The 13,639-nt window shown below is 44.2% G+C and overlaps 1 protein-coding gene across 1 annotated transcript; it reads right to left on the bottom strand.

Annotated features, from left to right (window-relative positions):
• Positions 1-4,422: 4,422 nt before the first annotated feature.
• On the bottom strand, positions 4,423-8,336 carry LOC309518017 (uncharacterized protein). Its single transcript, XM_082197785.1, has 3 exons — positions 8,197-8,336; positions 6,740-6,857; positions 4,423-6,059 (listed from the first exon to the last, which is right to left on the bottom strand). Exons 2-3 carry the CDS (start codon positions 6,750-6,752, stop codon positions 4,897-4,899), a joined length of 1,176 nt encoding a protein of 391 aa, XP_082053911.1. The 5' UTR covers positions 6,753-6,857; positions 8,197-8,336; the 3' UTR covers positions 4,423-4,896.
• Between the last annotated feature and the right edge of the window lie 5,303 nt (positions 8,337-13,639).

The following is a 13,639-nucleotide window of genomic DNA, read 5'->3' as shown; positions in this document are numbered from 1 at the left end:
GCAAGGGGACCCCCAGGGGCCATCCAGTCCAGCCCCCTGCAAGGCTGGCATCCCAAGCATCCCTGAGAGACGGGAAAAGCTCCTCTCCCTCTGCGCCCCCTGTTGTTGCTTTCGTGAGACATGGGGGGTCCCGTCATCCTCTCCTTCCTGAGGAAATGGGAGGCTCGCAGGGTCTTGGTCGTGGTGGCTCCAGGGCAAGAACCAGGAGACCCAGGCGATGGGGGCGAAGAGGGTGGGGCTGGGAGACACCAGGGGCTTGTAGCAGGAAACCCCCCCCCCATCATTCAGTTTGTACAAACTTCACACACACGACATACGCTACGCTTCTGTTATAAATTCATAGAAAATCAACCATACATCGGAGTTGCACTGTTCCACTTTTATTTGACTCCATGAAGGAAGGACTACAAAATGGGGAAGGTTTGATACAGGCCAGCCATAATCCCTTGAGCATCCCAGCACATCCACAGGAGCCCTGCCCAGTCGCTATGCCAACCCTGATGATCCCAGACAGAAGACAATCAGGATCACAAAGAACTTGCATATGGGAGTGGATTCAGCATGGACTGAAACAAAGGACAATGATCAGATCTTCCCTCTGGGGGCAGGAAACTGCCAACTCCCCTGTGTCTCCTGGAAGTGACTCATGGGCAGGGGGAAAGGAAGAACCAGCCAGGTGACAGGACACTCAGGTTACCACCACAACTCCTCCCTCAACCCCTCCTTTCTGTAATGTATGCATGATGTTTCTGGGGGTGGGCTTGATCTTCAGGGTGGCAATTTCAAAAGTCTTTATAAGGTCTGGCACACCATTTTTCTGGGTCTTTCCTCTCTCCTGCAAGTGAGGGGAATACCCTGTTGCAACAGTTCAATCAAGGCCAAGCCTACAGGCTGCTGTTTTGCTCCAAGTTATCCTGGTTGGTGTCTTTGTTTTGTCCAAGGGAGCCCGCGGATTTTCCCATTAACAGTGGAGCAAGAGGGAAGTAACAGAAACCAATTTGAGCATTTTCCCACCTCGTCTAAAAAACAGGAACATCTATTTACCTAAAGTGTAACAGCTCATTTTAGCAGTTTAAGAAAAGCTGTGCATATGCTACTGGTCTACCTTATAGGAATGTTATAAAAGTTTTTTTATATGAAGCACTTTGATAAACGCTTCAGAATGTACCACACGGAGGTTGTTTCTCTCCCCATGTTGCGCCCCCCCCTCCTGCTCCACCTTCCCTCTGCATTCAGGGGGCACAGATGGGCCTTTCACCAAACACCCCCTTATTCCCACTGCCACCCCAGAACTCTGACCTGAACACTTCACCCCCAACGTTGTGAAGAATGAAGTGTGAGGTGGAGTACAACTGATTTATTTAAAAACGAGAAGTTCAAGGTAACAGTGTACAATAGGGAGCCAGTGTGGTGTAGTGGTTAAGAGCGGTGGACTCGTCATCTGGGGAACCGGGTTCGCGTCTCCGCTCCTCCACCTGCAGCTGCTGGGTGACCTTGGGCCAGTCACACTTCTCTGAAGTCTCTCAGCCCCACTCACCTCACAGAGTGTTTGTCGTGGGGGAGGAAGGGAAAGGAGAATGTTAGCCGCTTTGAGACTCCTTAAAGGGAGTGAAAGGCGGGATATCAAATCCAAACTCTTCTTAATAGCTGTATGGTTTCAAATCTTCAGTTTGCTTTTCTTTCTTTTGTCACTTTATTTGTACTGCACCAATGGGTACTGGAAGGCTGTTCCTATAGTACTGAGTTCAACTTCTGACTTTTACTGAAGAGGCCAGAGGCCATCTTGGCTGTGAGTCCTGGAAGACCTTCTGCTTTGCAGGCCTTTTCCCATGTGGCCTAGGAGAGTCCAGACTGACTCCAGCTACAAAAGCTGAGGCTGCTGAAGAGTACAGGGACTATAATGACAGGAAAACCAGGAAGTCCAGAAGGTACTAACTTTGAATATGACTATTTTAATTGTATCTGTTTCTTTGTTAATTATATTTTATACCACGTTTCATCCAAAGATCTCAGGGCAATTCATGGCATAAAAACACAAAATAGAAATACAAAATGCATAATAAAAATTGGAACAAGAACAAAGCAAACCAATAACTCCCCCTTGCCAAAACAATTTACAATCACATATATTGTTGAATTACTCCAACCCGTTTCCAACTCTCAGCCAATCAACACTCACCTCTCTCCCACTCCCTAGCTAACATTACCCTAAATCTACGATTATACTATCCTCACCACAATTGTTTTGGTACATGTGCATAAAACTTTGAATATAAAGACCAGAATATTGCACTTAATGTTAAGCAGAGGCACATGCATGCACACTTTCTGAGTTTCAAAACGGAGCTAGTGTGATATAGTGGTTATGTGCCAGACTATGACCTGAGAGACCTGGGTTCAAATCACCACTCGGCCGTGAAGCTAATTGGGAGACCTTGGAGGCCAGGCGCTGCTTCAGAGCCTAGTTTACTTCATAGGGTTATTGTCAGCCTTAAATGAAAATGTGGAGAACCATGTAACACCACCTTGGAGGAAAACGTGGTATAATTATTGTCAGCATTAGATGAGTAGGGGGAGAACTGTAACACCACCTTCAAGGAAAGGCTGTTATAGGAATGCAGAAAATGAATTCTGACAGAATTACAAGCCTGGTAGATGAAGGGAACGCAGTGGATGTAGCCTGCCTTGATTTCAGCAAGGCATTTGACAAGGTGCCCCATGATACTCTTGTAAAGAAGCTGGTAAAATGCGGTCTTGACTATGCTACCACTCAGTGGATTTGTAACTGGCTGACTGACCGAACCCAAAGGGTGCTCATCAATGGTTCCTCTTCATCCTGGAGAAGAGTGACTAGTGGGGTGCCACAGGGTTCTGTCTTGGGCCCGGTCTTATTCAACATCTTTATCAACGACTTGGATGATGGACTCAAGGGCATCCTGATCAAATTTGCAGATGACACCAAACTGGGAGGGGTGGCTAACACCCCAGAGGACAGGATCACACTTCAAAACGACCTTGACAGATTAGAGAACTGGGCAAAAATAAACAAGATGAATTTTAACAGGGAGAAATGTAAAGTATTGCACTTGGGCAAAAAAAATGAGAGGCACAAATAAAAGATGGGTGACACCTGGCTTGAGAGCAGTACATGTGAAAAGGATCTAGGAGTCTTTGTTGACCACAAACTTGACATGAGCCAACAGTGTGACGCGGCAGCTAAAAAAAGCCAATGCAATTCTGGGCTGCATCAATAGGAGTATAGCATCTAGATCAAGGGAAGTAATAGTGCCACTGTATTGTGCTCTGGTCAGACCTCACCTGGAGTACTGTGTCCAGTTCTGGGCACCACAGTTCAAGAAGGACACTGACCAACTGGAACGTGTCCAGAGGAGGGCAACCAAAATGGTCAAAGGCCTGGAAACGATGCCTTATGAGGAACGGCTAAGGGAGCTGGGCATGTTTAGCCTGGAGAAGAGGAGGTTAAGGGGTGATATGATAGCCATGTTCAAATATATAAAAGGATGTCACCTAGAGGAGGGAGAAAGGTTGTTTTCTGCTGCTCCAGAGAAGCGGACACGGAGCAATGGATCCAAACTACAAGAAAGAAGATTCCACCTAAACATTAGGAAGAACTTTCTGACAGTAAGAGCTGTTCGACAGTGGAATTTGCTGCCCAGGAGTGTGGTGGAGTCTCCTCCTTTGGAGGTCTTTAAGCAGAGGCTTGACAACCATATGTCAGGAGTGCTCTGATGGTGTTTCCTGCTTGGCAGGGGGTTGGATTCGATGGCCCTTGTGGTCTCTTCCAACTCTATGATTCTATCAATTCCAATAAGGACAAATGTCAGGATGTGCATTTTGGCAGGCACAACCAGCTGCACAAATATAAGATGAGGGACAACTAGCTAGCCAGTAGTACCGTATTTTTCGCTCTATAAGACGCACCAGACCACAAGACGCACCTAGTTTTTGGAGGAGGAAAACAAGAAAAAAAAATTATGAATCTCAGAAGCCAGAACAGCAAGAGGGATCTCTGCGCAGCGAAAGCGGCAATCCCTCTTGCTGTTCTGGCTTCTGGGATAGCTGCGCAGCCTGCATTAGCTCCATAAGACACACACACATTTCCCCTTACTTTTTAGGAGGGAAAAACTGAGTCATATAGAGCAAAAAATACGGTACATATAAAAAGCATCCAGGGCTGTTATGTCCACAGAGTGAAGCACCAACAAAGAAAGGCTAATGCTATTCTAAGCTGCATCAAGACAGGAGAAAAGAATCCTAGCACTGTAGAGTTGGAAGGAGCACTGAGGGTCCTTTAGTCAAACCCCTTGAAATGCAGGAAAGATATGTTGCCAACATGGCGGGAAAGGAGGTTTCAGCTTCCTCTCAGTAACACAGTTTATGCACTTCACTACGGATGAGGCATTTTGGGTTACCTCCATCCCTTTTGCAAGCTGCTTCTTTTATCTCCACAATGGCTTTGATGGGACCAAACCTTTTGTGCCAGATTCTGAATGAGCTTCATCCCTGATGAGCTGGAATGGGTGCAGAGGAGGGAGACCAAGGTGATCAGGGGTCTGGAGACCAAGCCTAATGAGGAACAGTTGAGGGAGATGGGGATGTTTATCATGGAGAAGAGAAGATTGAGAAGGAGATGTGAAAGCCGTCTTCCAGTATCTAAAGAGCTGGGCCATGGAAGAGGGAGCAAGCTTGCTTTCTCCTGCTCCGGTGGAAGGACCCAAACAAATCCATTCAAGTTACAAGAAAGGAGAATCTGACTAAACATCAGGCAGAACTTTCTGACAGTAAGAACTGTTTGACTCTGGAACAAACAAGTTCAGGTGGTGGAGGACTCTTCTGGAATTGAAGGATTCTAAGCAAAGGTTGAATGGCCGTCTGTCATGAATTCTTTTGTTGAATATCAGGGGGTTGGAGAAGATGACTCTCACCATCCAATCCAATGCAAGAATTCAATGATTCTGGGACACTGTGATTCTCCGAGCTATGAGTTCTTTGATGGGAAGTGAGATAGGAATACTGACTAAAATTCTTTCCACATTCAAAGCATTTATATGGTCTCTCCATTGTATGAATTATTTGATGGGAAATGAGATAGGAGTCCTGACTAAAACTCCTTCCACATTCCAAGCATTTATATGGGCTCTCCCAGGAATGAGTTCTTTCATGGGAAGTGAGACATTCCTTACGAGCAAAGCACTTGCCACATTCCTCACACTGAAATGGTTTCTCTCCCGTATGAATTCTTTGATGGGAAGTGAGATCACCCTTCTTACCGAAGCTTTTCCCACATTCCTCACACTGAAATGGTTTCTCCCCTGTATGAATTCTTTGATGGGAAGTGAGAGAGTTGCTCCATGTGAATCTCTTTCCACAATCTAAGCACTGATAAGGTTTCTCCCCTGTATGAATTCTTTCATGGGAAGTGAGACATTTTTTCTGAGTGAATCTCTTTCCACATTCAACGCACTGATAAGGTTTCTCCCCTGTATGATTTCTTTGATGAAAAGTGAGACTGGCTCTAACATTGAAACTCTTTCCACACTCCAAGCACTGAAATGATTTCTCTTTTGAATGAATTCTTTGATGAGAAATGAGATTGGACTTCTCACTGAAGCTCTTCCCACATTCCAAGCACCGAAAAGGCTTTTCCCCTGTATGAATTCGTTGATGGGAAATGAAAGAGTCGCTCCGAGTGAAGCTCTTTCCACATTCGAAGCACGGAAAAGGTTTCTCCCCTGTATGAATTCGTTGATGGGAAGTCAGGCTGGACCTGTGACTGAAGCTCTTTCCACATTCCAGACACTGATATGGTTTCTCCCCTGTATGGATTCTTTCATGGATAATGAGATGACCCCTCCGACTGAAGCTCTTTCCACATTTCCAGCACTGGTAGGTTTTCTTCTCAGTTGGATTTCTTTGATGGGAAGTTGAATGGGAACTCTGACTAAAGTTCTTCCCACATTCCAAATATTCATTTGGTTTTTCCCCTATGTGAATTTCATCATGGTCTCCCTTGATCTTCATTTCCAATTCATCATCACCTGCAGAGAAAAGAGAAATGGGTTAGAGCCTCAGCAAGAAATGGAGAACCCTAATTATTGAAAAATGCTCATTAATGCTTGTGAGAGAGGAAGAACAGAAAGGAGATAGATGCGATATTACTTCAGGGTTCACTGGCTTTGTTTACTGGCATTCAGGGATATGGGAACCTGAGAGTCCAAAAGCCTGGCTCTTTTCTGGAATGGATTTTGTCTGGGCAATCACCAAATCCATTCCATCTCTAATGTCACTCATCTCTTTGGTGAAGCAAAAGGGACAGAAGCGGTGACTTCCAAGGTGGGGGAGGCTGGCTAGTTCTTGGCTGTTGCCGCTCTGCGAGCAGAGATTCTTATGTGATGATTTATGATAGCCAGGGCAAAGATAGCAGTATCACACTCTGCCTTTGAAGATAGGGAGATGAACTGGGGTGAACCTCACATGCTCTGAAGGAGCTGCTTTTCATACTGAGATAAGAAGTTTGTTTTCAGGGGTTTCAATTTTTTTTACTAATATATTTTTACTAAAAGTTTTCCATTTAGGATACAATGAAAGCCAAACTAAGTAAAAATGAAACTAAATAGAATAGGATAAATAGAAAAAGAAAGCAAATTGGATAAATAAAAGATGATGATGATGAAGAAGCAAAAGAAAAGGAAAAAATAAAGCCCTGTGTCAAGGTTACCAGGAGAGGCCATGATTCCACAATTCTCCTCTATGACTTCTGTTCTCTGGTCAGGATCCAGCAATTCCCACTGCTCACCCGTGAAACGAACAGCGATGTCTTCAGAGGACAGTGAACTCTTTAAATGAGAGAGAGAGTATAACAATTATCTACTACGAATTGTTTTGTTGTTTTCTGCATTGTCTTCATGGGATTGTTTTGCTGCACAATCCCATGTTTCTTTTAACATCTTAATGGAATTATTTTTATGTGTGTTTTGCTGTTTGCATTAAGGAAGCTCCAAGGGCACATGGGACACAAAGAAGGGAGAGTGAGGAAAGTCCCATTGTGCATCAGATGGTAGGTGAATCATGGCTACCGCTCTTTATGGTTTGCATAACTGATGAGCGGCAGTGGAAGACAGGAGTGCCTCTGGTGTGTTCTGGTCCAGGGGGTCACGAAGAGTCAGACACGACTAAACAACAGCAACAAAACTGATGAGAAGCATGTTTTAGTATTCATGATAAACTAGTGATAGGGACAACTAGTTATAGGGACATTCAGAAGGAGAATTAAGGAGGTGGATGTTCCTTGTTCTCAGCACATAAACTTTCTTCAATAACATTGTCAGTCTTTGTTAAGGCCCATTTTGACAGAAGCCAAAAGACCCCTCCTGGAGTTAAGGGCACCAACATTTTGGAAGGATAGTGGGAAGCTGGGAGGTGGGCAGAGGAGGGCGACCTGGGGGATTGAGGGTCTGGAAGCCAAGCCTTATGAGGAATGGTTGAGGGAGATGAGAAAAGAGGAACCTGAGAGGAGGGGGATTGACTCAATGGATTCAAGGAGCTTCTGTCTAAGTCTCTGAGGGTAAGGGGTGTTCAACAATGGAACAGCCTCCCTGCGAAGGCTGGTGGACTCTCCTTCCATGAAGGTTTTAAAACTGTCCTGGATGCTTTAGTTGACCTTCTTGCATTTTACGGGGTTCAGCTAGATGACCGTCAGGATCCCTTCCAACTCTACGATTCAAGGAGTCTCCTGTGCTGAGTGCATTGCCCTCTACATGGAGCTGCCTCTGAGGAGGAATCGGAAACCGGTGCCAAATGCGGCACCCAGATTATGGACTGAGCTCCCTCCCTTGATTTATGGCATTTCTACGCGCGCGCCCCCCCCCGCGCTTTTTCTCCCCATTGCCCAGCATTTGAGTGGAGATTCCTGCATTGCACAGGGTTGGACCCTCGTGGGTCCCGATTCTGAGATTCCAGAGCTGCCAAGCTCCTGCGATCTCGCCCCTCCCTGGGTTTGCAGAGAGGGAGGGGGCATGGGCGTAGCAAAGGGGGGCGGCTGCGGGGGAGGACCCTCTGCTCCCCCCTTTGCGGGTTGTTGGGGGAGCCCCCCATGCCCCCTCCCCTGCCCCAGCCCTGGGACCCCCCCTTCTCCCCACGGCCCCCCCCCCTCTGGGGAAGAGAGAGGAGACTCACCCAGCGGAGAAGCTCGGCAAAGGCGACCGGAGCCCCCTCTTCCGGGGAGGGCGGGGCTTTGCCTCCGGAGGTCCCGCCCTCCTGCGATTCTGTTTCCGGTCCTCTCTGGGAATCCAGCTCCGCTCCTCTTAACTCTTGGCCTGCCGAGCGCGCCCATAGCCCCCTTTCCTCCCTCTCCCGAGCAGGAGGCGCGTGCTTTGCGCACCCCCCCCCCAGAGAGGGAATTTGGGGGGCCCTCTGGGCTGGCAAGAGAAGCAGGGAGCCCCAGCCTGGGAATCTCAGCAGAAGCAGCCACGAGAGGGGGCTCGCCAAGCTTGGAAACCTCATCTTCTGAAGGAGCCAAGGGCGTAGCTAGGATTTTTTTTGGGGGGGACACCTCAGTTAGCTATGCATTTAGATCAGTGTTTCCCAACCTTTTTTGGGCAAAGGCACACTTGTTTGATGAGAAAAATCTCGAGGCACACCACCATTACAGCCCCGTGACGTCAGCGCGCAGCGTCGCGCCGGGAGGGACGCACGAAAGTGAAAGTTTCAATTTTTTTCCCTCCCCTCCTGTGTAAAGGGGAATGCACTCTGCTAAGTAAAGGCACTTGCCACAGCAGCGCCAACGTCACAGCAGACCTTTTGCCAGGAAGAGGAGCAAGAACGAGAGGAGGAGGAGGAAGAGAGTCCCCCCCCAAAAAAACATTCTCCTTTTGATCTTCCTTATTTGCAATTCCTCATTGCAAAACAGCGGTTGATATTGTTATGGAAAAATTCTGGGTGCGGGGTTACTCTGCCACCCAGCTCATCGGACTAAGTCCGTGGGTCCCTGCGGAAGAAAATGAGCTCAGCCGGACGCAGGAGCAAACTGCAGAAGATCCAAGTTTATTGCGCAACAGGTTCAAGGCGAGATTGAACAGCGAGAAAGGGGTGGCATGAACTTTTGAGATTTCCCTCCATGTCCCAGAATACAGTGCATGAAACGTCACGAATACATTATGGGAAGGTTGGGTTTCACAAGTTACATCATGAATATACTTTACACGTCATGAATACATTATGAAAAGGTGGGATTACATTAATTAGCATTTTCGGATGAGGGAGGGGGGATATGCGGAGCGGGAAATATACATAGATACACATTTATTGAGTACCGGTGGTGGCAAGACAATGGGCCAGGAATATACATCGTCTGTCACCTAGTATTGCCCGAAGGAAGGATTTGCAAAACTATCTGACAGGATTAAGAAGTTCCTGCGTACGTGACCTGCCGCTTTGGGGATTATGGAAGTAGGGACAGCATCATGGAGTCCAAGGGGAACTGAGTTGAATGGCACCGAGAACGAGCAGATCAGAACCACGGCTGATTTTATATCAATTTTGAAGATTTCAGTGATTTCTAAGCCACTCTGTACTAGAGAGCAAAAGCAGAAACAGAGTGGATACATTGTAACAGGATTTTGACAGTATTACTTGAGAGATTATGGAGGACAGGGGAGGGGTGATGGAGTCCTAGAGAAATTGAGCAAATATATTGTAGTGAAGAAGACATTGCCCCCCCCCCCCCCGTTCCGTATCAGTCCCCCATTCGGAGATAGATTTGCATTAAAGTTCTGTAAGAACTTGCAAATCTTTTCTCCGCACCCTAAATCTCGGTGAATGGGATGTGTGGCTTTATGCAAACCTGAAAGGGACTTGCAAGCCATGCCTCTTACGGTCATTTGCAAGTATATCAGTGCAGGTAGCTGCATATAGGGTATTATATAAAGAACATCTCTTGTATTTTGTTGCTAAATTACTTGTGGCATTCTCAATAGTGTTTTATGCTTTGCACCTAACAGGAAGGTCTAATTGACTGAAAAATGCAGTTGGTGTTTTGTCCTTCGCCATTTTTGTGTGTTTCTCAGGTGTCAAGCTAGCTCTTCTGTGGTCTCACACTGACATAGTGCTACAGCAACACATCCTGTCTGTTGAATCCCCTCAGGGCTTTCATTTAACCATGTCGCCTGGCATTCACCATAGCTGGCACAGGTTTGGGCATCTCTGAGGGAGATGTCTTCGCCTTGGCCTTTAGCTATGGGATTTTATTATAGGCTGTGGTTTTGCACGCATGGGGGTTGCTCACTTGCACTTAACGGACCAAAAGGCTAATTGCAGCCTGGATACACGTGCCCAATTCAAACTGAGTCCAATTTGAATTTATCTTGCCCCATGGTTCTCAACTCTTCAAACCAATCTGTTAAAAGAAAACCATTCTTAACAAGGGCAGTTGTCCAAATAAGTCAATTTAAGTCTATAAGGAATCATTCCTGCTAAACCAAAGCATATCCACCTTCATGTTTCTTAGAAGCTTCTCCTTGGTAAAGCAAGTTTTAGCACATTTTTAAAATGGGTAGGGAAGGTTGGCATAGTGCCAGGTGGGACAACGAATTGTGGTTATCTAAACATTGGACTACACAATAGTGTGAGCTATTAGAAAGTATAAAATGCATGAGAATTCTCCACTGGTGTGTAAGGAATAAGACATTAAACATAAAAACAGTTACACACAATAAATTGCCCCCCTTTGTGGAAATCACACTGTCAGACACATTTCAACATTCTTACATAATAACACATAATACAAAACAAAATAATTAAATATCTGTTGCATATCTTGACACCATTGTGATCTTTTACGTATGTATCTTTTGAATCTTGGAGCAGAGGCTTGAGGTTCAAGTGAAAAGATGTCCTTGTAAGTCAACTCCACCCCCCTTTGTCAGGCCCACTCCCCCAGCAGTCTCTGTTGTCTGTTGTTGCTGGTCTTGCGATGGCGAAGTACTGAGTTGAGGGGTTGTTGCTGCTTTTCATCATTGCACATCTGTAGAAGTGATATCCTGTAAGGGGGCAGGGTTTTGGGGTGACTTAAAACACAGTTAGACAAGGAAAGGGCAAAAGGTAAAAGGGATGTCCTCCAGTTTCCATGGGAAGCTGCAAATAATAACAATCTTAGTGGATTAAACATTTTATTCATTATCACATTTCCATATAATTACTGTGATTATCTGCTAAGTTTGTTTGCTTTCCTTCACTTAATTTTTGTTGTTGTTGTTCTTTTCATATTATAAAATAAAAAATTACTCCACATGTATAGAAAGAGAACTGTAAAAAATACAAAGGTTAAAAAATAAAAAAGAAAGCAAAAAATTAGATTACCAGTTAGATGAAAATGGACTTGACACAAAGACATCAGATTCAGAAAATAACTATTATTAAATAGTACAAAGATATTATCAAAACCACACATATTACTACTGGACTGGAAAAAATGGAAAAACAATGAGGAAAACTTAAAATTCACCATGTGCTATTCAATAAAAGAACTTCGTGAGACTGACTTTCAACATGTGATGAACATGTCCCCCAAAGTAAAACACAAACACACAAAAATGAGCTATGAGGAACCAAAAATAAATAAATGCTAAGACACACAATTAATAAGTAACCTGAAGTAATCTGTTTTGGCATTCTAACATCCCAAATGAAAATAAAAGTGTTTCTTGATGTGACATCAGCTGTAATGTTAATAGCGGAATACTGGGAAATGAGTTAATACCAATAAAATGAATGGCAATTTAAAGTTGTGCAGGTACCTTGCACTAGCCAAAATGACAGAATTAGTAAGAAATGCTCAGGCCAAAGGTAAACAAGTACCATTCCACAAACAATGTTTGGTTGTGCTTCGATTAACTTCATAGACATCATGGAGAAACTGATTAAATAAATGAAAACAGATTATTTGTAACTTAAAAAAATGTCAAAGGCACAAAGAGATAGAGGTCACTAATACAGCAGGGATTCAGACTTGTTTCACAGAACAGAAAGAAAGTTGCTGTGGGAGGAAAAGGGACAAACACTTTGTTATCAGGGTTCACATATCCTGTTAAAAGGGAAAATTATTTCATGTGAAAAGCCTGTCAGGAAATGCTGTTCCTAAAATTCCCAATCAGGGGGGAATGCTTTGATATTTACCTGTGAAAAGAATTTTGCATGTTAAGATTTGGAACCTGGAAAGCTCTTGACTTTTGATGGGCTAGTTTTGTTTGTTTGTTTGTTTGTTTTTTTAAGCCTTTTGTCTTACGTAGCCCCTGGGGCAAAGACAGATTAAGGGTGATTTCCCTCAATGGTTCTGACTTTTCTTTTACATTTGGAAGAAACCTCCTCTCCCTCCTTACAGTCCCCCCCCCCGTCCTCTCTCTCTCTCTTCTTTAGCTGATCTAGCCTCTGTGCATGTGCAGAGTTCATGTCTCAGCAAACCTTTTGTACTATTGAAAATGTTGCATCCTTTGGCTAAATTAACATTTGAATAAGGGAAGGGAAGGGTATGGAGTAGATTTTGAAAACAGGGTTTGATTTTAAACAAAAAAGAGAAACTCAGCAATTTAAGTATTTACCAAAGCTAGCGATTTCGGCCCAAGCAAACGAGACTGCTTCCTTTATGTACAGGAAAGGGCTAATATCCCTCTGGCCATTCGCGGAACAATCAACCGCTCTCTTATTTATGAGTAAAAATGGCCAGAGAGTTAGAATTCATAGGAATTTTTTTTTTTTTTAAACATTCTCAGTCATTTCGGCCTTACCATTTGCAGACAAATGGATTGGTCAAGGCTAATTCTACTTGATTATCCATTTGTATGTGCTTAAACTTTGAGTAGACTTTTAAGTCTGATTTTTGTAAATAATAGACAAAATGATAAACACTGTAATCACTTAAATGCTTGATATCACCAGTTCTGCTTCAAACATCATGGCTTTCACCTCTCATCACACCTTTTAAAAAACAAAGAGCCAACCTGGGCTGAATTTCAACTCATCAGCCACAAATTGGGAAAGTTGAAAGGGACCTGGGGTCATCTAGTCCAACCCTAAAATACAGGGTTCATAGCAAGATTTGTACTACCAGAAACACACACATACCTATAGAAATTATCTTTAAAGGAAGATTGAAGTTAACATTTTCCTAAGATAGGGAGAGGATCTTTTATAAAGCAAAGTTAATTCAATTGATATAACCACTCACAAATAATTACAACAGCCATAGATTTGACAATTTTGTTGAACTTGCAGAGCAATAGTAAGCCTAATCTATGCCCCCCCTTGCAGTTTCCTTTAAAGGAAGCTTACTCAGGAGTAAATTTTCCTGGCACAGAATAAGAAGGAGAAGGAGGGAAAAAAAAAAACCCTGAAAGAGACAGAATGAAACAGGGGGGGGCATTTTCTAAGAAAAGAGGCCAGGAAGTCTTATAGAGACTGATATCAGGAGCCTTACAATAACTCTTCTGTCCAACCAAATCAAAGTTAAAACTGGACTCAGATATTTTCTTAGAAGGAACACCATACTTTCATAGGCATATGCTTAATGAAATACATACACTGCATTTTAGCTTGAGAGCAGTTGGCTCAACTAGGCTTTTGCAGC

The sequence above is a fragment of the Podarcis vaucheri genome (assembly GCF_965113315.1).
Source record: "Podarcis vaucheri genome assembly, chromosome: 13".
Lineage (NCBI taxonomy): Eukaryota > Metazoa > Chordata > Lepidosauria > Squamata > Lacertidae > Podarcis > Podarcis vaucheri.
The sequence above is the reverse complement of the archived record's forward strand: the minus strand, read 5'-3'. Positions and strand labels throughout refer to the sequence as shown.